Genomic DNA, 27,975 nt, shown 5'->3' with positions numbered 1-27,975 from the left:
AGGTCATCCACGTGAATCGTGTAGATCTGCAGAAAACACTTTTTTGGGTGGGGGGGGCGGTCTAAGTCTCATTCAAGTCACAAGATGCACAAGCTAACTAATCCTCCTGTCTGCGTTCCCTGCTGTTGGAATAACTTTTAGCTTCAGGCAGCTAGGTACAATTCCACACAGCGTGGAAAACAGTCACGGTAAAACAGTTTTCGAAATAATTATGCAGGTGTTAAGGTCAAACAAACAAACTTACACGCGCATCATTGTTAGACCACTGTTAGTACTAGCGATATCCATTTAGCACCATTAGTGCTAGCGCTATCCCCCCCCCTCCCCGCCAAAACAATTATCCTCTTAAGGTTAGCCGGGGCGCATTCATAATCTTCTTCGTTTTGAGGCGTTTGTGGCCATCTTTTTGGGCCATCACCCACCAGTTTGCACCCCTGGTTCTTACACCTTGTTATCTGACACCCTGTACCGTTAGAATCTCCTCACGCGGTGGCGGGGTGGTTAGCGGTTAGCGTACCTGCAGGCTGCGCTGGGCGGCGCCTCCTAGCTTCTTGCCCCTGTGGGAGCCGAGCCCCCGGGCCTGGGCCTGGGCCAGCTCCTCCTCCAACTCCTGCTGCCGGCTGGCCAGCGCTGGATCGGAGCAGCCAGGAAAGAACCAGTCATCCTCAATCAGTTTTGTGCCACAGGGAGTAGGGGGGGGGGGGAGTCGGGGGAGGGGGTTTGTGTTATAGATGCAATGGATAATGGAAAGGAAGGGTGAGGGAAGAAGACGGTGACTGGAGACAGGAGACTGGACAGACAGGAGAGAGAGAGAGAGAGAGAGATGGAGAGAAAGGAAGGAAGGGGAGGAGAAGAAGAAAGACAAGAGGGGGAAAAGACTGCAGAGGGCATACTCACGCTAACACCACACACACAACACACACACTAAGACAACAGACACACTAAGACAACAGACACACTAAGACAACAGACACACTAAGACAACAGACACGGACACGGATACAACATGACAACAAGCAAACGTGCTGAACCAATCACTCCAGAGAGAAGAGAGAGAGAGAACAGAACACAAAGACGCACTCCAGACTCTGAGTGCACGTTTTATTCAAAATGCGTGTGTGTGTGTGTGTGTGTACTAGGTGACTTTTCAATAGCAGCAAGCAATCTGGTGGAAGCCATGCACACTTTTAAATCTGCATCACATTGGGGAAACAGGCTGCATTCAAACACTCAGAGTAAAAGGGGGGGGGGGGGGGGGGGGTACGCAGAGTTGAGATTTAGGAGTGCCGTCTTGACGGTGCAACTCAGGGAAACTTCAGTCAACGTATTATTATATGTGGTGATTTGCCATCTGGGAAAGCAGAGGAACAGGGGATGGAGGTCACAGCCTTTCTGGTTTCAAGAGAATCCTGAGGGTAGTTTGTTTGGCAGTGATTCGGAGGGGTGGGTGGGTGGGTAGCGTAGCATTCTCACACGGACATCAGATCGATCAGTAGGCAACAATTTGCACAAAACTCATTCCCATCCGTTTTGTGATATCAGGCTGAAAATTGGGGGGAGGGGGGAGGAGAGAGGAGGGAGGAGAGGGGTAGCTACAAGCAAGGGGTGTAAGAAAAGAAAGGTTTCAGTGTCTGAGGATGTTTGTGGATGAAGTGTGCAGCGGTCAATGTAGGCAAGCGCCGAAAAGTGGAATAGAGCCAAACGATATTGGATGTAGTCAGTTGACTAAGTGAGGAGTCGTGAGTTTAGAATTATAAGGTTCTATCTCTGTCTAGGGTAGTTCAGAGATATTGAGCGTCAACGTTTTTACATTCCATTATGTTTTGGGAGATGGAACCTTTGTATTTTATGAATTACTAACTCAAAAATGTCAACATTTAAAAAATATCACCACACAGGCATTAATAAACACCTAATGGATCAGATTATGTAAAAAAAATCAATTTTGACAAAAATGGAGATAGAACCTTATAATTCTAACGTCACGGAGTGTTACTTGAGTTGGTAAAACTAGAGAAAAGGGTAGCCGTTTTACCCATCATCAGTTTACTGTTGATGACTATACTACTTGCAGGGTTTGACATTAACGGTTGCCCGATTGCCCGGGTCAAGTAAAAAAAACTATTATTAAAGCGTACGCGCTGATCGACAGACAGGTGGACAGGCGCGTAACGCTTTAATAATATCTTCACTCCACAACCATTTAGTCTGGTCTGGCGCCTGCGCCGTCCGTTGTTCTTCCTGCACACCGATACACAGATCCAGGATCCAGCAGCGTCGTCGCTATCGCGCAAACAAACCCGGCACATTTTTTTTGTTTAGTTGCCCGGGGCAGTTGGGCAACCGTTAATGTCGAACCCTGTATTTGGTAATAAATTCCTTCTTTCAGGAGCAGGTGCTTGCTTGCATTGACAACACCGTGACAACGGAGTGATGTGTGGATAGCGTGGGAGAAGCAGTGACCAGGGCGGCGTTCAAAAAGGCAAAAACGACTGTGGAAAAAACACTTTGAAACGGAGGTCAAACCTGAACTTTGACCAATTAAAATGGTCATTCTGGTCCGTTAGAAAATGTTTTCACCTATTTGTGCCAACTTTGAAGGCAACCCAGAGCACCCACAGAGAGAAAGCATGCAGTGTCCAACGTCCCCATCAATGTCCCAATGACTGCAGCCAACAGTGAAATAATTCAGCGTGTCAGCTAATCAATTGCATGCAAATGGACGCTTTGGAGAATTCCACATCTGGTTCTCTTTGCAATGACGCAGGCCTACACAACTCTGGTCCTGGAGGGCTAAACCACAAACAATGTTTTGTCACAGTTGGGGGCAATCCCATTTGCATTCAGTCAATTCCAGTTTTTTCATTTTTATTATTTAATTAGAATTTAAATTCATCCCCCCAAAATGTACTTAACCTTCATGGAATTGACCCCAACCCCGATGACTGACTTTCTATGGGGCCTAAAAACCACTATAGATGTATAGAGCATTATCCTCATCAAGTTTGTGTAGGCCTGGATCTAACAGCTAACACCAACTGTCACAGCCGCAGAAGCAACAACGGTAGCAGCAGGTAGCATTAAAGAAGCGAATGAGAGCAACGTTAGTTAGAAGGCGTTAGTAAAAATGGCATGATCGTTTGAGAAACATTTTAAGTAACCTAATGTGTTGTGTGTCTGTACAGTGTGTATACCATATATTATTGATATAATAATAGAACTCAGGGAACCTCCCCCCGCCACACACTTTTTTTTTTTTTTTTTTTTAAGATTGCGATGGCAGGCCTAGATTATCGATATTGTGAACATTTATAATAATAATAATAATATTGTAATCATCCGCTGTGTCGATTTTAAGTCCTCATTGAAAACTTCCCAGTGTTAGCATTAGCCTAGCCTTCCCACCACCACAGAAACGTATCGTTGTTGTGTTAATGTGTTTACCAGTCCCTTTACATGGACGGACACTTGTGAGGTCGTCACTTAAGAGTCCAGGGGGAATGTGGGGAAGGGAGGGGGGGGGGGGTAGAGTAGGTGGAAAGAAAAAGAGAAGAGGAAGAAAGAAACACAAAATGGTGTAGGACTCTAAAGCCCAGTCCACCCCTGTACTGCCTGCAGTTTAACCGGGCAGAGCAAAGGATCCTGGGAAACAGAGGGCAGTACAGCGAGAAGGACTATGGCTGGAGGGGGGGGGGGGAGGGTGGGTTGCCTGCATGCACAAAACTGATGGGAAACCGTTCTCAGCGGCTGCCCCCATCCAAGAAGCAGGGGTGGAGGGGGAGGGGGGGCAGGGTGTGTGTGTGGGGGGGGGGGGGGCGGCGCTGAACCAACGAAATGCTCGCCGAGACGGATGATGGGGAGAAAAACAAACAAACAAAAAGAGTCATGCTCAGTCACAGTGAGGGGCTCTTAAAAACAACAGAAGACACGTTCAAATAAAAAAAGGAACATTCTAGAATTTTCAAACGCTTCCCTCGAATAACCGACAGACGGAACAGCAACATGAGATGAAGGGAGAAGAGCTTAAAAGGTGTCAAACGGGGAGTCAGAAACAATAACTACAATGGACCTATCGCTAAGCCACGCCCCCCTTTGAAATCTCAGACAAACAAACAACGCTTCACTGACGGTGACTGACTGACCGACCGTGACTGAACGACATTCAATGACTTACAATGTTCGTGAGTTGGCACATTTCTGATTTCTGATTTTACCACAGCAAGTAATAGACATGTTTTTTTTTAAAGATGACAAGAATATTTAATCTAGAAGCCCGTCACCATCAGATATTAGCGAGTTGTTTGTCTGAGTTTTCTGCCTGCAGTGACTTTTGCTGTGATATGGTTGGACAATTTCTATTTCGGGGCGTGGCATAGCGATAGGTCCATAGTAAGTGTTGGTTAAGCATCTATATATTCTGTCTTTGACCAGTGTCTGAGGTTCCAAGAGTGGTTGATGGGACGTGGAGTCCTCTTGTGCTATATAACCCTTGACCACTAGGGGGTGGGTGCTATTTTTTTGTCAGTGTGGACGATTGTTGTCAGCAGTAATGGGTTACAGCGTGGCTGCCAGTGTCTATCCCCCTCCTGGCAGTGTCCTGTCACCCCCTGCCAGCACCCTTACCCTCTCTCTCCTCCTCCATGTGACTCAGTCTGAGGACCATGGTGGCCTTCTCGTCCCTGGCCCGGTCCCTGGCGGTCACCGCCTCCGACACCATCTCCTGCCACTCCAGCACCTGGCTCTGAGTGTCGTCCGCACTGCCAGACTCGCTGGCCTACGGGTGGGTGGGGGTGGGGGTGGGGGTGGGGTTAGAGACACAGGGAGACATTCATTACGGGGACGGTACTAGCGATATTAGCTGGGAATGACTCAGCAGTGATGAGCTTTTCCGGTTGACGCTTAAGACTAACAAGTGAACAGGGAGGTTGAAGACAGAAAGAAACCATTGCATTTATTCCAGAATTTGAATCTCGCATTGGAGAAATGTATCAGGGAAGCAGTTTTAAACAGGGTTTCCACACCTTCTGAAACATCGAATTCAAGCACCTTTCAAGGACTTTCAAGACTCAATTCCCTCAAATTCAAGGACCCAACACGACATAGTTTGAGACAGATGTAGATGAAAATGTATATAATAGGAACTAGACAGCAATTAAAAAGAGAGGCTTGAATGTGTCAACACTAGATGAGATGGTCTCTTGCCTTCTCTACCACAGCACAGCAAAACAATATATTGTGAAATATGTGTAAAGTTAAGCAATACAGAGACTTATTTACGAGTAACACATCTCTGAATATATATTATTTTTTTCGTCAGAGGAGGGATGAACTCTGACCTGAGAGGCAGCTCTCTTGGTGACTTGCTCCAGGTCTGCTTGCATCTTCCTCTGCTGTTCCTCGTACACAACCAGCTTGGCCACCAGCAGATCTGAAAGCACAAATCATATGTTCTAGGGCTGCACCTAACAGATTATTTCTTCATCAATTAATCTAATGATTCTTTTTTGCCGATGAGTCGATTAATCTACTAACTAATTGATCGATTATTCTAAAGATTTCTTTCTTTTTTTTTTGCTTGATTAATATAACAATTAATTTCCCCCCCCCCCAAATTTTTTTTTTTTTTTTTTTAAATGTTCTCATTAATTGTCATTGAGAGTTCTACGTATATCATCTCAGAAAAAAAAGTTTTGGGAAATTTGTGCTCAGTCGATTATTTCTCTGTTGTTACAATGCTAAATGGCATTGTATTTTAGATAGTTGGAAAGCCTGTTTATTTACTTTTACAATGGTCAATGGTCCAACTTGTAAGGATCACTCATTTGTGGGATGAGTAGCACAGCTGATTATGTGGGTAGCGCAAAAGTAAAATTTGCCAACATTCTCTGCCAATGCTTAACAGTGTATTCTCCTGTTGGTATTGACTCTTGTTTTGAGCTCCACCTGTGTGCATGGGGCCTGCTTGGTGCTACGTCCTACTAAAGTGATCACTTGGTGTCTGCTCCAAGTGTCGTCATGCGTTGGTCTAATCTGGATAAGGCCCGTGCGATAGGGCAAGATGAAACTGGTGTTGAAGCTGGTGTTGGGCTAGAGATCAGATCGGCTCCGAAATGGACCTATCGCTAAGCCACGCCCCGAAATAGAAATTGTCCAATCATACCACAGCAAAAGTTACGACAGGCAGAAAACTCAGACAAACAACTCGCTCATATCTGATGGTGCTAAAAGCTTCTAGACGAAATATTCTTGTCATCTTTAAAAAAAAAAAAAAAAACATTACTTGCTGCGGTAAATCAGAAATCGGAAATTTGCCAACTCCCGCTATTGTAAGTCTTTGAATGTCATTCAGTCACGGTCGGTCAGTCACTGTCAGTGAAGCATTGTTTGTTTGTCCGAGTTTTCAAAGGGGGCGTGGCTTAGCGATAGGTCCATTGCGTTTCATCATCGTGGAGCCTACACCTACACAGGCCTCATGTCAGAACAGTTTCTGGATGTAGGTTTGGCTTCTTCACACCTACTTTGACAAATCGTGATCTTAGAATGATAAGGTTCTATCTCCGTTTAGAATGATAAGGTTCTATCTCCGTTTAGAATGATAAGGTTCTATCTCCGTTTAGGGCAGTTCAGAGATATTGAGCATCAAAGTTTTTACATTCCTTTATGTTTTGTGAGATGGAACCTTTGTATTTTATGAATTACTAACTAAAACATTTCAACATTTTAAAAATAACAGCACACAGGCATTAATAAACACCTAAAGGATCAGATTAGGTAAAAAAACTCAATTTTGACCAAAATGGAGATATAGAACCTTATAATTCTAACGTCACGAAATGCTTTACCGTTCTTGGCCTGGATCTCCTCGTACTGATCAAGTCTCATCAGCATTTCCTCGCGCTCCTCCTCCAGGTCTGTGATGCGGCTTCGTAGTGAGGTCAAGTCGGGGGCTGAGCTTCCAGACTGGGGGGGTTAAAGTTCAAAATGCAAAGATCAGCACTCGTTTTGTCATCCTAATTATTTTCATAGGCAGACAATGCAAATAACGCTATGCGACTTCTGCTTCACGATGTATGGGATAATAATAATACATTAGACTTATATAGCGCTTTTCTAGACACTCAAAGACGCTCAAACTGGTTTCATGAACATGACACAATGAGTTCAGTGTTCTTCAGTGGTCTTCCCAGTCACCGGATCTGAATCCATTAGAACACTTTTGGGACGTGGTGGAACGGGAGATTCACTGCTTGAAAGTGCACCTGAACTATCTGCAGGAACTGCGTGATGCAATCATGTCATCAGGGACCAGAATCTCAAAGGAATGTTTCCAACATCTTGTGGAATCAATGCCCTACCCAGTATTATACAACAGTTAGTTCCGACCAAGTAATTTGATTGGACAAGAGGCATTCCTTGTGCTGATATACAGTATAACAGCACTGGGACTGATATACAGTATAACAGCACTGGGACTTTTAACTATATGCATCACTCCGCCGCACAGATGTTCTACTAAATGACCGTTAATTAGACTACATTGTTTGTGTTCAGGTTACTAGGCAACAGTCCATTTGAAGTTCAGTTGCGGAACTATTTTTTGTTTATTTTTATGATTAAATAAACAAACAAATCATAATCTGTTGTCGCTTATTACTAGGGCTGCAACTAACGATTATTTTGGTAGTCGACTAATCTGTCGATTATGTTTTCGATTAGTCGCGATTAGTCGTGTGGCCGCCGCGGTGGCCGCGGGCTCCAGTGCATGTTGTACCTCACCTTCTCAAGTCTGCACACCTGTGAATGTCACCCTGTTGTCCAGTTTCTCTGGCTTAACATACGTTCCCATTGCAAATTCAAATAATGACTCATGAAATATTTGAATTTGGACCTTCCAAAACATCTAATACATACAATAATCAATCTCTGTTTCAATGAAACAAAATAAATAATAAATAAATTAAATAATACAAATGAAAGTGCAAATATAAACGTAAAAAAAAATATATATACCGTATTTTCCGGACTATAAGTCGCACCCGAGTATAAGTCGCAGCAGACCAAAAATGGGTCATGAAGAGGAAAAAACCACATATAAGTCGCACTGGACTATAAGTCGCATGGTTCAAGGGAACGGGCTTGGCGGAATCAGCGGGGAAAGAAGACCCTGTTGAGCTTGACTCTAGTCTGGCACTGTGAAGAGACATGAGAGGATTTGTAAGCCCAGGAAGGACATAATTCACGTTGAAACTTCTTCTGAAAGGTTAAGGAATACTTGTATTATTGAGTGTAAAGTCCGCTAGCTAGCGCGGGGCTAACAACATGGCGTCGCGGAGGAAAAATGAAACTTTGAACAGCCTCTAAAAGGTAATAAATGACTTTAACATCGTGTGTAACGTTCATAATAGCGTGTATAACGTTGATAATATAGTGCTTAATGTCCACATTGTCGAGTGTAACGACTATTTATCGTGTATGAGGCCATGGGAAAAGATAGCTTGGTGAAAAACGGAAGTAGGTAGGATGCTACAAACAATGTAACATTGAACAGCCTCTAAAAGGTAATAAATGACTTTAATGTCGTGTATAAACGTTCATAATATCGTGTATAAGGTCCATAATATAGTGCTTAATGTCCACATTGTCGTGTTTAATGTCCACATTGTCGAGTATAATGGCTATTCTATCGCGTATGAAGCGCTACCGGAAGTAGCAAAATGCTACTCGCGGGTGCAACATTGCAACGTTAAATAGCCTCTGGAAGGTATAAATGACTTTAATATCGTTTCTAACGTCCATAACATTGTGTATAAGGTCCATAACATCATGTTTAATGTCCACATTGTCGTGTTTAATGTCCACATTGTCGAGTATAATGGCTATTCTATCGCGTATGAAGCGCTACCGAAAGTAGCAAAATGCTACTCGCGGGTGCAACATTGCAACGTTAAATAGCCTCTGGAAGGTATAAATGACTTTAATATCGTTTCTAACGTCCATAACATTGTGTATAAGGTCCATAACATCATGTTTAATGTCCACATTGTCGTGTTTAATGTCCACATTGTCAAGTATAATGGCTATTCTATCGTGTATGAGGCGCTAGCGGAAGTTACTCCTTGGTTCATGTCAGTCAGAGATTACCGTATGTCAGTTCATGTCAGTCAGAGATTATGAATTATTGATATATAAGTCGCACCTGACTATAAGTCGCAGGACCAGCCAAAGTATGAAAAAAACCGCGACTTATAGTCCGGAAAATACGGTATATATATATATATAACGTTTTTTTTATTTTTTATATATATATACGATTAGTCAACACTAAAATTCCACGTCGACGACTTTTTATGATCGACGTCGTCGATTATGTCGACTAATCGTTGCAGCCCTACTTATTACTGTTAACTAATAAATCGCACTGTGGCCTCGGCCTCGTACCTACGACCGACTCACAGCCGTGCTGATATTCAGTATAACACACTCCCTCTCGTGTGATATTGCTTAATTATTACAGTGTTGGGTGAGTGTATATCTCCAATCATTTTGTGTAATTATCTGAACCTATAGCATGGACCAAACAGGTCTCTCACCTGGCTCTTCCTCAGCTCGTCCTCCAGCTGTCTGATACGAGACTTGGACCACGCTTTCATCTTCAGGAACTTGCCTTCTGATTTACTGGCCTCCTCCGACTTCAGCTTTGCTTGAGCTGTTAGGAAAGAGAGAGGAGAGGGAATGAACACACAGCTGGTGTAATCAGGGTTCCCACACCTTCTGAAATTCAAGCACCTTTCAAGGACTTTCAAGACTCAATTCCCTCAAATTCAAGGACCCAACACGGCATAGTTTGAGACAGATCTAGATGAGAATTTATATAATAGGAACTATCCGCTCACAGACAACAATTAAAAAGAGAGGCTTGAATGTGTGAACACTAGACGGTCTCTTGCCTTCTCTACCACAGCACAGCAAAACAATATATTGTGAAATATGTGTAAAGCAGTGGCGTGCAGTCAGGTGAGGCAGGGTAGGCAGTGCCTCACCCAGGCATTTAAGAAAGAAAAAGAATATCAATCTTTTTAAAATATTTTAGTATTATTTTTTTATCTCAATTTTTTATTTTTTTATTTTTTATTTTACTAATTATTCTTAACTTTAATGTGTTAAAATGTTGTTAAAATCAAAATAAATGATGTAAAATGTGTTGTTTTAAAAATATAATGCATGCCCTGGCACCAGGAGAGTTTGCTCCCAAAGCTAGCTGATTGCTGATTGCTGGCGAGAGGCACCTGTGTGTGCGAGAGGCAGACTGTGCTTGTGCTTCTGTGCTATGCGAAGTGATAGACCAACGGTTTCGTAGGTTTGCGCATGCGTAGTCTGTTCTCACATTGTCTTCATTGATGGACGTTGAGGCACAGTGCCACGCTGCTTCTGACAGCATGATTGACAGTTTGCGTTTGGCTTGTTTGGCTTGCCGTAGCGTTCTTCAGAACAAGACAATGGATATTGGCCTATGTTGTGTGCGCGTCAGAGACACCATGTGTGCGTTGAACAATCAGCGCGAACGGTTTGATAGTTTATATGATCGTTTTGAACAAAAATGCAATGAACTGAATCTTTCGGAAGACAATTCTCGCCACAGCAGATCCCCCAGAGATGAGAGGAGGAGACTGTTTTACAGTGTTCTTGACAACATCACTGTACAAATGAAGGCCCGGTTTCACAATATGAATGAGCTTGCTTTCCTTGGCCTCGTTGACAGCAAGAAATTTGCGGAGATGTCAGTTAATTTTGACTGTGACAAATTGGAAAGTCTGTCCAAATACGCAAAATACTTTGATCTAGTTAGATTAAAATCTGATTTGGTGGGATTATACTGTTCACACATGGTCCAGGGAATGTCACCTGTACAACTGCTTACATTTTTGAGGGACAATGACCTGCAGGAGACAGTACCTCAGGCCACAAAGCTATTGAAGCTGGTCTTAACTATACCTGCTACAACCGCTTCTGTGGAGAGGACCTTTTCAGCATTAAAACGCATCAAGACCTACAGCCGAAATAGGATGGAACAGGACAGGCTTTCATCTTTGGCTCTGATTTCCATTGAAAAGGAGAGACTCATGAAACTAATGAATGCACCAGACAAGGAGGACTTCTATAACAAAGTGATCAGCATCTTCGTCCAGAAGGATAGACGGATGGACTTCATTTACAAATAAAGTAAGTGCCCCCCTCCCATTGGCTTTGTGCATGTTATAATGTGATGGTGGTTGTGGTGCGCTGACACCAAACTCATTCCCGGACAGCGCTGCCTGTCTTCTCGCTCTCTCTCGCTCTCTCTCCCTCGTCGTCTGTCTCATTCAGACGACCGAATAGCCTATAGTAGTAGTATAGTATATAGTATATATAGTATAGTAGTATAATAGCCTATAGTAGTAGGCCTACTTCTTGAAGAAGTGAGTTTTGAGCCTGCGTTAAAAGATATAAGGGCTATTTGATTGTCTTTATAGTATGCGCTATGCCATTTAAAGTCTGGCTGCTGCGTTACTCGCATGTTTTTTTTAAATAGCTCACTGCCTACCCAGCCAATGACCTCACTGCACGTTACTGGTGTAAAGTTAAGCAATACAGAGACTTATTTACTAGTTGACGAGCTAAGAAAAACATTTTTTAATATATATATTATTTTTTAGAGAGAGAGAAAGAGAGAGAGAGAGAGAGAGAGAGAGAGAGAGAGAGAGAGAGAGAGAGAGAGAGAGAGAGAGAGAGAGAGAGAGAGAGAGAGAGAGAGAGAGGAGAATTCAAGCACTTTCAATGACCCATGTCTATTTTCAAAAACTTTTAAGACCTTGATTTTTTTCTTCTTCTCAAATTCACAAACTGTCAAGGACTTCAAGGACCCGTGGGAACCCTGTGTGATACACTGACGGTGCCATGGCCTAGACTCAGACATCTCTCTCACAAACAGCTCCTTCTCCTCTGACCTTGCAAAGGTGGTTGCGGGCATGAAGACCTCAATCTGTTCCCTGAACCTAATTCCATTCAGATAAAAGCCTGCCCCCGTACACTCAGTTCGCTCATCATCAGAGCTGTCAACTCCTCGCTCTCAACTGGTAATGCTGGTTCCCTCCGCTGTAAAGCAGGTCTGGACCAGGACAGCCACAATAACTATAGACCCATCTCAGACCTCCCTCTTCCGTCCAAAATATTGGATTTTTTTGTTGCCTACCCGGACTCCAACAACCTCTACGAGACATTTCAGTCTGGCTCCAGATCCAAACGCAGTACTGAAACTGTGCTCCTAACTCACTATTATTAGTTTTAATAATAATAATAATTATTATTATTATAATTATTACTACTACTACATACTATCATTTCCTCATCTAATTCTAAACACATTTCCGAGTGAACGAGACCTTAACGATTCATCTCAAGTATGCAACGAAACCTAAAAATCACTGCCACAACAGTAGGCGTCCCGCTGAAAAGCGGCAAGCGGCGACCTACCTTCCAGTGCTTTGATCCTCTTGGCCGTGGCTGAATCTGTGGCCGCGTCTCCTCCGCTTCCCTCCTGCGCGGCGTCCGCTTGTCCCGAGGGAGGGACGGAGGAGGCGCTGGAGTCCCTCAGCTCCTCCAGCTGCTGCTGCCGCTCCGCCAGCTCGGCCTGGTGCTTGTCTGCGGCGCGGCGCAGCTCCCCTTGGTGCTTCTCCATCAGGTCCCGCAGCTGCGCCCGCATCACGTGCTTCTCCGCCTCCAGCTTGGACTGCAGGCTCTCCCGCTCCACCTGCAGCCGCCGCATGCGCTCCGCCAGGTCCTGCAGAGGAGGGAGGAGAGGAGAGAGGAGAGGTGAGGAGGGAGGGAGGTGAGGAGGGAGGGAGGGAGGTGAGATGGAGGATTAGGTTGAGATAGAGAGGGAGGGTTAGGTTGAGAGAGGGAGGAGAGGAGGGAGGGAGGTGAGATAGAGAGGGAGGGTTAGGTTGAGAGAGGGAGGTGAGATAGAGAGGGAGGGTTAGATTGAGAGAGGGTTAGGTTGAGAGAGGGAGGTGAGATAGAGAGGGAGGGTTAGATTGAGAGAAGGAGGTGAGATAGAGAGGGAGGGTTAGTTTGAGAGAGGGAGGTGAGATAGAGAGGGAGGAGAGGAGGGAGGGAGGGAGGTGAGATAGAGAGGGAAGAGAGGAGGGAGGGAGGGAGGTGAGAGAGGGAGGAGAGGAGGGAGGGAGGTGAGATAGAGAGGGAGGAGAGGAGGGAGGTAGGTGAGATGGAGAGGGAGGGTTAGGTTGAGAGAGGGAGGTGAGAGAGAGGGAAGAGAGGAGGGAGGGAGGGAGGTGAGAGAGGGAGGAGAGGAGGGAGGGAGGTGAGATGGAGAGGGAGGGTTGGGTTGAGAAAGGGAGGCAGGGGTTAGATTCAGAAAGGGAGGGGGGTTAGATTCAGAGGGAGGATTAGATTGAGAGAGGGAGAGTTAAGATTGAGAAAGGGAGGTTTAGATTGAGAGAGGGAGGTGGGGTTAGATTCAGAGGGAGGATTACATTGAGAAAGGGAGGTTTAGATTGAGAGAGGGAGGATTAAATTGAGAGAGGGAGAGTTAGATTGAGAAAGGGAGGTTTAGATTGAGAGGGAGGGGGGTTACGTACGCACAAAAGAAGGCATACGCCACTTTTTGCGTGCGCACCGTTTTATAAATTCGAACGTACGCAAGCTTTTTACGCTAGTTCTATGCAAATCTTTATAAATGAGGCCCCTGGTCTGTAGCTGAGGCAATCGGTAGTCTCTCTCACCTTTATCTGCTGGTCTCTGCCATCCAACTCTCCCTGGAGGACGTCAATCACCTGGGTTTTACCCAGCAGTACCTCCTCCTTCTCATGCAGCTTTTGTTTCAGAGCCTTCAGGAGCTGGAGAGCACACCGACATTACCCATGGTGCATTGCAGATATATATATAGTTTTATTTGATGGTATTTGTGTACATATTAGTTTCACCATTTAGATTACAACTCTTTTATACATAGTCCCCCTACTTCAGGGCACCATAAGTAATGGGACAGATTCATGTCCAAATGAAGCACTTATGTTTAGTATCTGGTTGACATTTCTTTGCATGCAATAACTGCCTGAAGTCTACAACCCCTTGACCTCATCAGACGATGGGTATCTTCGTCTGGTAAACAACTGTTCAGCGGATGAATACACTTACAATAAATTATAGTTCCATTAAAATACATTAATTAAAAGTTTGTCTTGTCTTTCTTTTGTGAAATATTGATAGATAAATGTGGTAACCGCTGTAAAAAAGCGTTATGGAACTCGTGCCTAACCACCCCGCTAGCTGTGCCGATATCCACGATATACCACGGCTTCTGGTTCCATAAGGCTTCATTAAATTATGTTCCAAACTGATGATTGTGGCAAGTCCAAGGTTTTGGCTACGTTTCTGACAGTGTTCAGAATTTCTTTCAGCCGAATAAAGGCTTCCTTGTCATTCATTGACACCTCTTTGGTCCTTATGTTGACAGACACCAATGGTAGACGCCAAAGGCAAACACAACCAACACCTAGAATCAACACTAGACATTGACAGCTCTCTTTATACCTGCACAAATGTGACAGAACACACCTGACTTACCAGAAACACCTGTCAACAAGTGAATTGTCCCATTACTTTTGGTGCCCTGAAATAGTTGTCATTTCTAAATGGTGTAAAACCAATATGTCAAATAAAATTGTACATTCTTAAATCCAAACTTTTGGAAGGTAGAACCAAAAAGATGGAGAAAAAATGCTTCACTACGACTTAAGCAGGGGCACTGTATCTTCAGAGTAACCACACCACCACCACCACCAACAACAACAACAACGCATTCTAAACCGTCACTAAGACGGGGAACACGGTGTAGAAACGCCATGGTCCAAGTTACAGGGTATATACAGGAATCTTGACTTGAGGTTAATTTCAATACTTTTCTAAGACTTTTTAAAGACCTTGTCAATATTGTTCCAGACCTCACCGCCACTTCGAGCTGTAACCGTTTACATCAGTGACACCTTTAACTCAACAGTTTTAGTTTTAGTTTTAGTTTGCAGTGATCGTGATAAGACTTTTTAATACTTATTAAGGGTCTTGATTTTCCCAAAATTGATTTATCAACGTTTAATACTTTTCAAGACACGGCGGATCCCCTGAGTTCGTACCTGTTCCAGGTCAGCGCTGGCGTCAGACTTGGCCGCCAGCTTGAAGAGCTCCTGCTCATGCCTCTGGTTCACCTCCGTCAGCACGTTGTCTTTCTGCAGGATGATGTCTTTGAATGTCTGGATCTGAAAACATCATCCAAATACACAGAGAACAGAGGAGTGAGTCACCTACAACATCTTCTCATTTCAAACACAGTCTAATAAAAACAGAACAACCCAGAAGAAGCCTGGCGGTCAACGGTATGGGGGCGGCTGTGGCGCAGGAGGTAGAGCCGCCGTCTAATGATCACAAGGTTGGCAGATCAGCGGTTCGAGCCCCGGCTGGCCACATGTCGAAGTGTCCTTGGGCAAGACACTGAACCCCAAAAATTGCTCCCAGTGAGCGGGTTGAGTCTTGCATGCCATTGGTGTGTGAATGTGTGTGTGAATGAGAGGCCGTTGTAAAGCGCTTTGGAGCAGCTTTGGAGCAGCAAAAAAGGCGCTATATAACTGCAGTCCATTTACCACTGAGAGCAGGGTTCCCACACCTTCTGAAACATCAAATTCAAGCACCTTTCAAGGGCTTTCAAGACTCAATTCCCTCAAATTCAAGGACCCAACACGGCATAGTTTGAGACAAATCTAGACGAGAATGTATATAATAGGAACTATCCGCTCACAGACAACAATTAAAAAGAGAGGCTTGAATGTGTGAACATTAGATGGTCTCTTGCCTTCCCTACCACAGCACAGCAAAACAATATATTGTGAAATATGTGTAAAGTTAAGCAATACAGAGAGGAGGAGCTATGTAAAACATTTTTTAACATATATATTCAAAGAGAGAGAGAGAGAGAGAGAGAGAGAGAGAGAGAGAGAGAGAGAGAGAGAGAGATGGGAATTCAAGCACTTTCAATGACCCAAGTCTATTTCCAAAAACTTTTAAGACCTTGATTTCTTTTTCTCAAATTCACAAACTTTCAAGGATTTCAAGGACCCGTGGAGGAGCCCTGTGAGAGGTCTGGACGTACGTACGTTCTGCTTGTACATGTTCTCCTTCTCCTCGTACTTGGTGTTGGTCACCAGCAGCTCTTGGAGGCTCCCGGTCTGTTCCTGCAGCAGGCTGTAACGCTCCTCCCCCTCGCCCACCTTCCTGGTGAGGTTCTGCACCAGCGTCTGGAGGTCCTGGAGGGACCCGCTCTCCACCGCACACTGTCAAACAGGGTATATACAGGAATCTTGAGGTTCCTTTCAATACCTTTCTAAGACTTTTTAAAGACCTTGTCAATATTTTTCCAGACCTCACCACCACTTCGAGCTGTAACCGTTTACATCAGTGACACCTTTAACTCAACAGTTTTAGTTTGCAATAGACTAGACGACTATCATACAACAGTTTCCGGCTCATCTTTGTTTTTTAATAAAAACTAATAAATTCACAGACTTTTACTAAAAGTTTTTAGGACTCAAACTCTTTGGACAGAATCTAATTCAGAAAAATACCAACAAAATTCAAGACCTCATAAAATCATGATAAGACCTTTTAATACTTATTAAAGGTCTTGATTTTCCCTTTTAATACTTTTCAAGACACCGCGGATACCCTGTGTCAAACAGAGGGCATGAAGGTCAAACCTCACACGAAGGACGAGCGGGTTCATTATTAGCAGGGTTCATCTCTGCTGTAAGGACTCTCAACACCTGACTCACTGCACTAACCCTGCCACATGTACTGCACTTACAACTGTTGTAAATATTGACTACGATTTTGTCTTGTGGTTATGTGTGTACATTGTCCATTGTGATAGTCATGTGTTGGGGGTAGTGGTGGTCTAGTGGATAGTGAGTTGGACTTGGGATCGGAAGGTTGTGAGTTCAAATCCCGCCTGAAGCCACACCACTACTAGTGTGCCCTTGGGTAAGGCACTTAGCCCTCAGTTACTCCAGGGGGAATGTCCCTGTAATTCGTAATTGTAAGTCGCTTTGGATAAAAGCGTCTGCTAAATGGCAAAATTAATTAAAATTATTATGTGTAAGGTGTGTATGTTTGATGTATTTGACACTGCTGTATTTGAGGTTTTTCCATCTGTACCCACAACAAATTCCACCAACCTTGGTTGTGTGGTCATTAAACGATTCATTCATTCCTTCATTCATTCATTACTGCCAACGTCACTGCATCTAACAAGCTATTTGGGACACAGTGTAAGACCGCTTGGTCTGGAACCCTGATACCTAAAACAAGGATGCTTGGGACAACCCAACTCTGATGACACCACGTTGAAGTTAGAGTTAGAGTTAGAGAAAGGGTTGGGGGTTTAAGGTAGGTTATCCCAAGGATCCCACTTCTTAGCATCTACCCTAAACCAAGTCTCCTTGTGTCCTCCTGTTCACCACCAGGGGGAGTAATAGAGTCGTACTAAAGCACAAACAGCTTTACCACTTGTTGCTCCTGTGCAGGTGTGGCGGGGTGCTCTCCTGACACGGCCGTCTGCAGGTGGACGATGTAGGCCTCTTTCTCCGCCAGCTTCCTGTCCTTCTCCACCAACATGGCGTCCATGTCCTCGCCCCGCCGCCGCTGAGCCTCCAGCTCCCGGGTCTGATTCAGGAGACGCAAGCGTTTATATACACAATCATAATAATAATAACAACATTATACAAATACATGTTTATTTAAAAGCGCCTTTCTCAAACTCAAGGACACTGTACAGAAAAGAAAAGAAGACGAGAAGCAGGACAATAAGCAACAACAACAACAACAACAACAAAACAACAACAACAACAATCAAAAAGGCAGCTTTGGGGGATAGTGATGGTCAGGACCCATGCCATGCTGTACGAAGGCGTACGCACACACACACACACACACTGAGATGATCAGTCACACACGCATACATAAGAAGATGTGAGTATCCAACAGGTGTCCTAACACAGACAACCGAGAACACAAGTCGAACCATACAAACTCACACAAGAGCTGATGCCGAGTAACTTGAAGCACGAAGAACCACACTCAGCAGTTCACAGAGCACTTAAGAGCTACTGATATGGGATAACTCCACCTTTGTCAGCGACACACCGAGCCGTCTGACATTGAACAACCCCACGCTTGAGGAAATGAGAGGCCATTCTGAATTGTCTGCGAATTTCCAGTGTAGACAAGAATGCAGAACGTGGCCTCAGGGTACTGTGCTGGAAAGCTAACGGTTAGCCGTTACTCATTCCTCACATTCTTGCAAGGAGGCAATTTTCTTCTTCTCTTGTTATTGTTGTTGTTCTCTTGGCTTCTTGCTAGTCAGGAACACATAGTACTCTCCTTTATGTGAAAAGGTTGTCATTGTGTTGTTACCATCTATTTGCCAAAGTTGTGTACCTACTTTCATCAGTAAAACAAAGTGGAACACTGGTCTTTGATATTGTGTAGAGGGATTTTGGGTGTCAGTCTCGATTTCAATGTGTTTAATAGATATTGATTCAACTATTTGCAGTTTGAATGTGCCTGGCGGGCATCCTGAAGAAGTCACACTGTAACACAGTTACTCTGCGATTGTAATGTGGCTGAGGAAATCACACACTGGCCATCACACCCTGGCCATTCAAATACTGTAACCATAACCACCCATAACTCTCTCTGGGCATCCCCTTGTTGCACTACAGTCTGTCCAGCTACCTTTCCCTCAGTACCATTGCACTACCTTATTTCCTGTCTTATTTTGCACTTTTAACCTGTGCACTTTATTTTCTACTGCATCAATGTATGTCCCTATGTATGGTCACATACTCATTGTTTTATGTCCTATTGTATTTTGTTGTGATGTTGTCCATTATTCTTGTTGTTGTTTCGTTCTTTTAATCTATTGTACGATTTTATGTCATGAGGACTACGGACGCAAATTAGCTCACAGCGAAATTCTGCATATTTACTGTCACCATACTTTGTATAAGTGACTGTTCATTAATGTGCACTGTCCTGACTAAATAAAGATCTCTATCTATCTATCTATTTGTGATTGTAATGTATCTCACACCTTGGCATTTGTTGGGAATGATATTTAAGGAGGAGGTCAGCGTTATTCTGGGGGTTTTGGGTTAGGCCCGGCACCATTCTCCTGAGTGTCCTTGACGCGCCTTAACGCATGGTTAGAACTTCCAGTCCTCTGTTGCTTTGAAACTGTTACATTGGTTATTTTGTTGATACTCCATGCTCATTTTCTGTTAAAACAGCACAGCATAATCGTGACCAGGTTATCACAGAGTTGACCATCAATGTCTAATGTTCACATGCGTTGTTAATGAGATGTAGAGAGAGTCTTCAGCTTCAGCTATTGGCCTGAGTGTAAACTCCTCAAGACGATTTATCTCAACCTGAGGGCATGATGGTGAAATAGCATTTTGGGTATTCTTCTTGATGGAATACAGGATCCGATATGATCGATTGTCACACAGGGATGAGCAAAGCGTTGTCAAATCATTATTAATCATGAAATGTCTTTTGGAGTCAGATATAACGTAATGTTCAGTCGTGTAAGTCGGTCATGTGACCACTTGCATGAGTTTGTTCGATCATGACCATGACTGGGAATAAATGTATGTCTTATGTATGACTGATCATCTATTCAAATCAAATCAAATCAAATTTTATTGTCTATTGATCTATTCTTCAGTGTTTTATCTTTATATTCTATAATTGAGTAGAGAGGCCTTGGAGTCAGCCACCTGTAACAGGTCTCTTCCCCCTCATCCATCAATAGTGGATGATTTACTGCTATGCTGTTATGTTCCTGACTAGTTTATTTCTTCACTCATAACAGTAAAGGGCTTTTTCATGCACGATTACCCCCAAGGACCCCAGTCTCTCATAAGTGTTTAAACACAGGGAGGGGTTAGATTGAGAAAGGGAGGTTTAGATTGAGGGAGGGAGGATTAGATTGAGAGAGGGAGAGTTAGATTGAGAAAGGGAGGTGGGTTACGTACGCACAAAAGAAGGCGTACGCCACTTTTCTTTTTCTTTCTTCCCCCTCACCTATCAACAGTGGATGATTTACTGCTATGCTATTAAGTTCCTGACTAGCTTATTCCTTCACTCATAACATTAAAGGGCTTTTTCATGCACGATTACCCCCAAGGACCCCAGTTTCTCTGGGTGTCTCCAGTGTTTAAACACAGCCGGCGCAACCCTATTTAGCATCGTACGCCATTCATAAACAACACCCTGGCTGCCAACATTTAGACAGGCCCGCAAAACCCACCTCTTCAAGCTCGCCTTCACCAGTTAACCCCCCCTCCCCCTCCCCTTCCCACGCGTCCCCAGCACTACCTTAATTAGGCCCCTATACTTTCTTCTATTTATTTGTTGTTTCTTTTTATTATTACTACTCGATCTTTTGAGTTTGTAAAGCGTCTTTGAGTGTCTAGAAAAGCGCTATATAAGTCTAATGTATTATTATTATTATTATTATTATTATTATTATTATAATCTGGCTGTTCGTGGCGGCTCTGTGAAGACGGTTGTACGCCATGCGCGTGGCGGCCGTGTACCGTGACGCCCAGCTCCTCCTCCTGACGTGTGTGTGTGTGTGTGTGTGTGTGTCTGTGTGTGTGTGTACCGTGACGCCCAGCTGCTCCTCCCTCTGGGACAGCTGCTGCTCCAGCTCCTCCACCTTCTTCCTGAGGCGGAGGATCTTCCCTCGGCTGGCCGCCGCGTGCTCCTGCTCGCCGCCCTCCGCGCCTCCCTGGGACAGGACACACGGGGCGTGGGAGGGTCAGAGACATCACCACCCCCCAGCTCTACGTCTGCTGAGAAACCTGCTTCTCCCCTATACTATGCCTCCCTTGTACTGTCTCTTCAGTGTCCCCCTTGTACTGTCTCTCCAGTGTCTATTAGGGATGCTCCGATTTATCGGCCACCGATTTAAATCGGCCGATTTCACTCCAAATGACTCGATCGGTGATCGGCAAAAATGGCCGATCGCAAAAACCGTTTTTTTATTTTTTTATTTTTTCTTTCCTGGGGAAGACAGATAACAGAACAGAAAACATAGGAGGACGTAACAGTATGTAAACCATGAAGGCCACGTTTATGATGTCTTTTATACAGCCATATCGACTGACTTGGGCTTCAGGCCCTAACTGGGTGATAGGCCAGACCTTTACTATGCCATAAAAATGGGTCTGCGTTTGCTTGGTGCCTAATGGATCAAAACTTTTGTCTAAAAAGCAAAAAATATGTAGGCTATCCAGTCAGTAGGCCTACAGTTATGTATTTTTTTAAAAATCGGTATCGGTATCGGTTGATCTTGAGAAAAAAAAATCGGTGATCGGTATCGGCCCCAAAAATCAAGATCGGAGCATCCCTAGTGTCTATATATACAATTTAAACATTTTTAAAAAAAAATCACGTCGACTGCCAGTGGCCCCTGGCCTGAGCTAGATTACGCCTCCTGCTACGACTGGTGAACTGATGATTCACTTCCTTAGCCAAATGTATTGATTGTAAGTCGTGTTGGAATAAGGCGTCATAAGTGCTAAATGCTAAAAATGTAAACGTTAAAGGTGTTGGAGACAGGGGTTGAGAAGCAGAATCGTGGTATTTTAGAAGTCGCTAGAAGTAATAAGTGCAGTTTGTGTGCAACAATCAAAAAGACGTTGTGTCAATCCAATACAAAGACCCTAGATATGGGTTTGACATTAACGGTTGCCCAATTGCCCGGGGCAAGTAAAAAAATGTGCTGTCGCGCAAACAAACCCAGTAAACAAACCGGGCAATCGGGCAATCGTTAATGACGAACCCTGCCTAGATAACCCAAGATCTGTCTGTGTGTGTGTGTGTGTGTGTCTCTGGGTTGTTTTACCTTCCTGCTGTGGGTGGGGGTGTCCGGGTCGGCGCTCTGGGGCGCCTGCTGTTTCTTCAGCTCCTCCAGCTGGGCGGTCAGGGACGTCACCTTGGCCTTGTTCTGGAGACGCATCTTGGAGAGCTTAGCGTTGCACGCTGCCTCCTCCGCCTGCAGGACCATGAACAGAGAGAGAGATATGACCTGTCTGTCTTTCTATAGTCCCTGAACAGAGAGATATGACCTGTCTGTCTTTCTCTACTCCATGAACAAAGAGAGATATGACCTGTCTGTCTTTCTATAGTCCCTGAACAGAGAGATATGACCTGTCTGTCTTTCTATAGTCGCTGAACAGAGAGATATAAGACCTGTCTGTCTTTCTCTAGTCCCTGAACAGAGAGAGATTGATTGATTGAAAACTTTATTAGAAGATTTGCAGAAGTAGGTACATGAAAGTACATATTACATACAAGGTCAACTAACAGGATAAAAACCCAAGAAAGCCACTGGCTTATTTCAATTGGGGTCCTTGATATGACCTGTCTGTCTTACAGAGATATGACCTGTCTGTCTTTCTCTCGTCCCTGAACAGAGAGATATAAGACCTGTCTGTCTTTCTATACTCCCTGAATAGAGAGATATGACCTGTCTGTCTTTCTCTCGTCCCTGAACAGAGAGATATAAGACCTGTCTGTCTTTCTATACTCCCTGAATAGAGATATAAGACCTGTCTGTCTTTCTCTAGTCCCTGAACAGAGAGATATAAGACCTGTCTGTCTTTCTTTAGTCCCTGAACAGAGATATAAGACCTGTCTGTCTTTCTTTAGTCCCTGAACAGAGAGATATGACCTGTCTGTCTTTCTATAGTCACTGAACAGAGAGATATGACCTGTCTGTCTTTCTTTAGTCCCTGAACAGAGAGATATAAGACCTGTCTGTCTTTCTCTAGTCCCTGAACAGAGAGATATGACCTGTCTGTCTTTCTCTAGTCTCTACCTAGGCAGTACCACAGTCCACCACGTCAGCAGCATGACACTGTGATACGCATTACTATGAATATGACAAAAGGGGGCTATTTATGGCTAAAAGACCATATGGCCGAGAGGCAGCAGTGTCCCGGAAGCATGACTAGCCACATCGGTCGCTACTTTACTTGGCCGTACAAGTTTGAAATACTGGTATTTACTTGTATTTTCGGGGGGAGATAAAACTAAAACATCTGTGGTGTTGGAAGAAAGAAATGCATGACAAACTGATTTCTGAATAAGATTAAATGGATATAATTACAATATGTTAGCTGTCAACAGACAAGCTAGTCTGAAATTGTCCGAATTGAGGTCACCTTGTGGTGGCTTTTCGCAGCACTTCACATGTCTTCACAACTCATATCTGTCGCAGCAGCTATGGTGGTTTATGACAACAGCTTGCCTTGTCAGTCCTAACCCTAACCCTCCATACTAGACACAGACAGCTCTCTCATGCCTGCACACTTGACTAACCATCAACACCTGTCAAGCCAATTGTACGATACTTCCGATGCCCTGAAATAGGGGGACTATGTATTAGGGGTGGGCATCGACGATCGATAATTGATCGATAAGGATCTTGGTCGATCACAAAATAAAACATTTGGTCGATCACAAAAAAAAAAAAAAAAAATTTTTTTTTGTTTTTGTGATCGACCAAATGTTTTATTTTGTGATCGACCAAATGTTTTATTTTGTGATCGACCAAGATCCTTATCGATCAATTATCGATCGTCGATGCCCACCCCTACTATGTATAAAACCAATCCGACCAATCTAAAGGAAAGAACTAATTGAATTAAAGCTGAGAATCCCTACTTTAACCTCAAGGTAATTGTTTGATTTGATTTTCCAAACTGTTGGAAAACAGAGCTAAAATACGACAACAACTAAAACACTTCCTCTTTCTCAACCTTTATAGGGCACTGGATATATTTTGCTCTGGAAAATCCCTGCTGTACACCTTACAGAGCCCTCCAGCTGGACTTTGACCTGTAAATGAATGAACACGAATGTAAACGACTCCCCGCCCTTCTCATATACGCTGAACACATTTCTATTGGTTAATAGAATTAGCCAATGACTACCAGCAGACATGAGTCCCACCAGCCCAGCCTCATAGGGCCTCACACTCGCTGGACTGTGTTTGCATTGCGCTGCTTCCTGACAAATGCCTCGGCTTTGTCAGCCAGCAGTTCCTGTGGCTTTAGACAAACTATGCCTTAAACTACCCATTGTTGCTGTTGACCATGACGCAAAGTTTCAGAAAGATATTTCCCATTAAACCTTTCTAACATGCTACAAACTAACAAGGATAGTATTGTCCTATACATCAACGATGTTAACCATACTATTCCTGGCCAGAAATTCCTGACTGACTTTATTAGGAAAGATGTACTTCTCAATCGTGGGTTTGGGAACATGACTAACGTTATGTGATCCAGGATGATGAGGAGTCCTTAGGGCTTGATCACATGACTTGACACCAGTAGTCTTAGCAACCATATGAGGAAGCTGCCCTCTAGTGGACCCAGGGGCCTCACCTTGAGCTGCTGGTCCTTGGCGTGCAGCTCCGTGTCTTTCCCCCGGATCAGCTCCTTCAGCTGGGCCACCAGCTGCTCTGTCTGGGTCAGCCGCTCCGCCACCTCCGACAGGGCCGGCGGGCCGTCAGCACCAGGACCACCTCCTCCGGCCCCCTGGGGAGAGCCTGGGGCCTGGGTGGTGGGTGGAGAGAGAGAGAGAGAGAGAGAGGGAGGGAGAGGGGGGAGAGGTGGTAGGCATGTCATGGGAGAGTTAAGAGGATAAAGAGGTGGACGTGTGAGAGAGGGGGAGACAGTGAGATGGCGGACGCAGGACAGGGGGAGAGAGAGAGAGAGGGGAAAATATTTGACAGAGTTAGAGACAATAATCTGTGAGTGTTTACAAAGAGAACCGATCTTTGCTATGGGCTGTGGGGTATGAGTTAAGTGATGGGGCTGTGTGCTATGGGAGAAGGGAAGAGGGGGCTATGAATTTGTTTGGGGACGAGGCAGAGGAGTTAACCACCGCGGACCGGGGCGGAGGTGGGGGAAGGGGGATTCAGCCAGCAGTGAATGGGACTGTAGGAAGTAGCAGCTATGATCCCCCCCCCCCGCCCCCCTCCCCCTCCCCCTGTCAAAGCTTGTGTGCTCAGCACTCTCCCTAATGCCTTGCCATGCCATGTCTCCCTGTCTCAGATCCACCATGCTGGGAGCCTGAGCAGGGCAGTGACATGCCAAGTCAAGGTTCTCAAAACTATGGACACACACCGATGTACGTACTACATACACAAGTTACACACACAAAAACAGGCGCAATGTAGCACACTAACACACACTTACATCCTGGCCAGGCGCGCCCTCTTCATTGGAAAACCACTTCAGCATGGTGAAGAGAAGTTATTCCTGAAAACAAGACAGAAAACAGAGGAAGATGTGTTCATCATTACCACACCTCCAACAAACACACATACCCACTGGCATGGTGACAGTCATGACAGCGACAGCCTCACCTGAGCTGAAAGCACTAGCCTATAAGAAAAACTCAGACTTCTTGAGATCCTGTGATCAATGGTATCTCACTGAAATTTGAGCTTCAGTCAAGTTCTGTAACTCGGTGGGTGTCGCTTTTGGCCCGGAAAAAAGTGAGTCAGCAGCACACCGTGCCGGGCGCGTGTCTGCGTTGTACGTGTAGCTCGAACATGACTTAGTTTCCGGTCAGAACTGTGTAACTGCAGCTTCCGAATGCACCATTGTGATGATGGAAACAGGGTTCCTACGAGTTTCAACAAGTCTAATTTAAGAGCTATTTGAGCTATTTGAGAAATGTTTTAAGAGCTATAAGAGCTATTTGTCATCCTCAAGGTGATGAAGTTAGGGATTTCACTGCCATACAGACCAAAAAAACTCTGAAAGATAATTAATATAAAATAAATATTGGTTCCAGCTTTATTAATTTCCGCGTAAATAGATGTGGTCAGACTGATTTCCTTGCAGGACAAGCTGATCTCGTTTTTTAAGACCTAGCACCTACTTTTTTAGACCTAATAACTGAGATTTGGTGTCTTTTTAGGCCTTATAGGTTGGATAGCTGGATTTTAGACTTCAAGGCTTTTCTAAGATGTCACAGGTTGCAGAAGCACATACAACCGCACCCTCCGGAACCTGGCCAGTGTATCAAATCCAACCCAGTGGTCGAGCAGGTGACGAGACCATACTTAAAGATTAGAGGCCCATCGTCATTCTGGGGCGGCTGTGGCGCAGGAGGTAGAGCTGGCGTCTAACGATCACAAGGTCAACAGATCAGCGGTTCGAACCCCCGGCTGGCCACGTGTCGAGGTGTCCTTGGGCAATTGCTCCCAACGAGCTGGCCAGCGCCTTTCTTGGTAGCTTGCCGCCATTGGTGTGCGAATGGGTGAATGAGAGGCCATTGTAAAGCATTTTGGAATAAGGCGCTATATAATAAATAAGTCAGTCCATTTATCATTTTGCTGAGTCCACTGATGCTACCCCGGAAGACGAATGCACATATCTTGCGAAGTCCATCTCACATGGTGATATACATTATAGAAGAAAATCAGGCCAACCCAGTTCTCTCTCACGCCTGCCAGGCAGCAAACCTGTTCTCAGTCTCAGGCCATGCCCTCACCCTTCCCTTTCCCATTCCTCTCCTTCACTGGCCGTGACAGAAACAGTGGCAGAGCTGAGAACAGCTGAGAACAGAGCTGGCATTCCGAGGTTAATTCGATTACCAGGTCCTAGCTGAATGTCTCCATATGTAGTCACCTTTTCCGGACTACGCCATCATCACCTTAGCTAGTCTGTTGGTGGCTTTGCGTCTCTCAGCTGTCTGGGGATCTCTCCTCTCCAGCTCCCAGGCTAACGCGAGAGTTAGCTGAGTCGTGTGTCGCCCTCGACAGACTGGCTGTCTAACTAACACAATAATACATTTTATTTTAATTAATATAAAGATGTGGCCAGGCTGATTTCCTTGCAGGACAAGCTGATCTCGTTTTTTAAGACCTAGCACCTCATTTTTTAGACCTAATAACTGAGATGTGGTGCCTTTTTAGGCCTTATAGATTGGATAGCTGGATTTTAGACTTTCACAAAACAATGAATGTGACGTTTTGTGAAATGATTCAACTTGCAGATAACTGGGTCGATCTAGATCTGTCAAACGTGTACGTGTGCATTCCTGTACCTTCGTGTGTCATGTGTTGATAGCCTGTTTTAGCAGCTAGTAGATGAATAGCTAAGCGTCATTAGCTGCTTTAACTCGCACTGTCACTGCATAGCGCGTTCCTCCTTACCTGGGTTATTACTGCTTCAGAAACACCTCACTTCGTGGAAGGAGAGACACTCTGGAGAAACAGAAACATGGTGATGTGTTGAGTTGAGAGACCGTTGAAGATGATGGAAGGTATCCTTCAGCCGTCAGTGGCCATAGCGTCAACAAACAGCCCGAGAAAGAACGCTTCTTGTTCCGGGAACGGTGATAGTGGAGCTCCGCCCACCTACTTCCGGTGTCTGTGAATGAGGATTTCTTCAGAATAAATGTGCCCCCACTTGTTTAAGTATTTAGAAATAGTACCATAAATTATACAAATGATAGGAATCATAAATTATACAAATTATACTTATATACTTAGTATACTATTTTTTTAAGGGTTTGTAATAATAGTCTAATATCCAAATTACTTTTACATTTACATTTTTGGTATTTAGCAGACGCCTTATTCCAAAGCGACTTACAATCAATGATTTGCAATACAAATTAATTATTTCATAGGGCACATTAGCTCCGACACAACACTGACACAACACTGAAATGAAGATACAGTATTGTGGCTAAACGTGTCTACACAGCAATACTGCTAGAATATTAATCAAATTAGTTTTAACCATAAGTGGTGTCGTATAAAATACTGTTGAC

At 44.4% G+C, this 27,975-nt stretch overlaps 1 protein-coding gene across 1 annotated transcript in view; it reads right to left on the bottom strand.

Moving 5' to 3' along the window:
* LOC308157081 (uncharacterized protein) overlaps positions 1–27,468 on the bottom strand; it is a 51,047-nt gene extending 23,579 nt beyond the window's left edge. Inside the window, exons 1-15 of the mRNA XM_080530559.1 lie at positions 27,365–27,468; positions 25,383–25,445; positions 24,567–24,737; positions 22,019–22,168; positions 20,774–20,899; positions 17,608–17,766; positions 16,203–16,379; positions 15,189–15,311; positions 13,779–13,892; positions 12,511–12,817; positions 9,591–9,706; positions 6,843–6,960; positions 5,337–5,428; positions 4,624–4,774; positions 518–630 (exon numbers count right to left, since the gene is read on the bottom strand). Of these exons, the coding sequence (XP_080386685.1) occupies positions 518–630; positions 4,624–4,774; positions 5,337–5,428; positions 6,843–6,960; positions 9,591–9,706; positions 12,511–12,817; positions 13,779–13,892; positions 15,189–15,311; positions 16,203–16,379; positions 17,608–17,766; positions 20,774–20,899; positions 22,019–22,168; positions 24,567–24,737; positions 25,383–25,427 (1,962 nt within the window). The 5' untranslated portion in view covers positions 25,428–25,445; positions 27,365–27,468. The remainder of the gene's footprint in view (positions 1–517; positions 631–4,623; positions 4,775–5,336; positions 5,429–6,842; positions 6,961–9,590; positions 9,707–12,510; positions 12,818–13,778; positions 13,893–15,188; positions 15,312–16,202; positions 16,380–17,607; positions 17,767–20,773; positions 20,900–22,018; positions 22,169–24,566; positions 24,738–25,382; positions 25,446–27,364) is intronic.
* Between the last annotated feature and the right edge of the window lie 507 nt (positions 27,469–27,975).

Source organism: Nansenia antarctica (assembly GCF_963989245.1).
Source record: "Nansenia antarctica genome assembly, chromosome: 5".
NCBI classification, from domain to species: domain Eukaryota; kingdom Metazoa; phylum Chordata; class Actinopteri; order Argentiniformes; family Microstomatidae; genus Nansenia; species Nansenia antarctica.
Note: the sequence above shows the minus strand (reverse complement) of the source record. Positions and strands in the feature narration are given on the sequence as shown.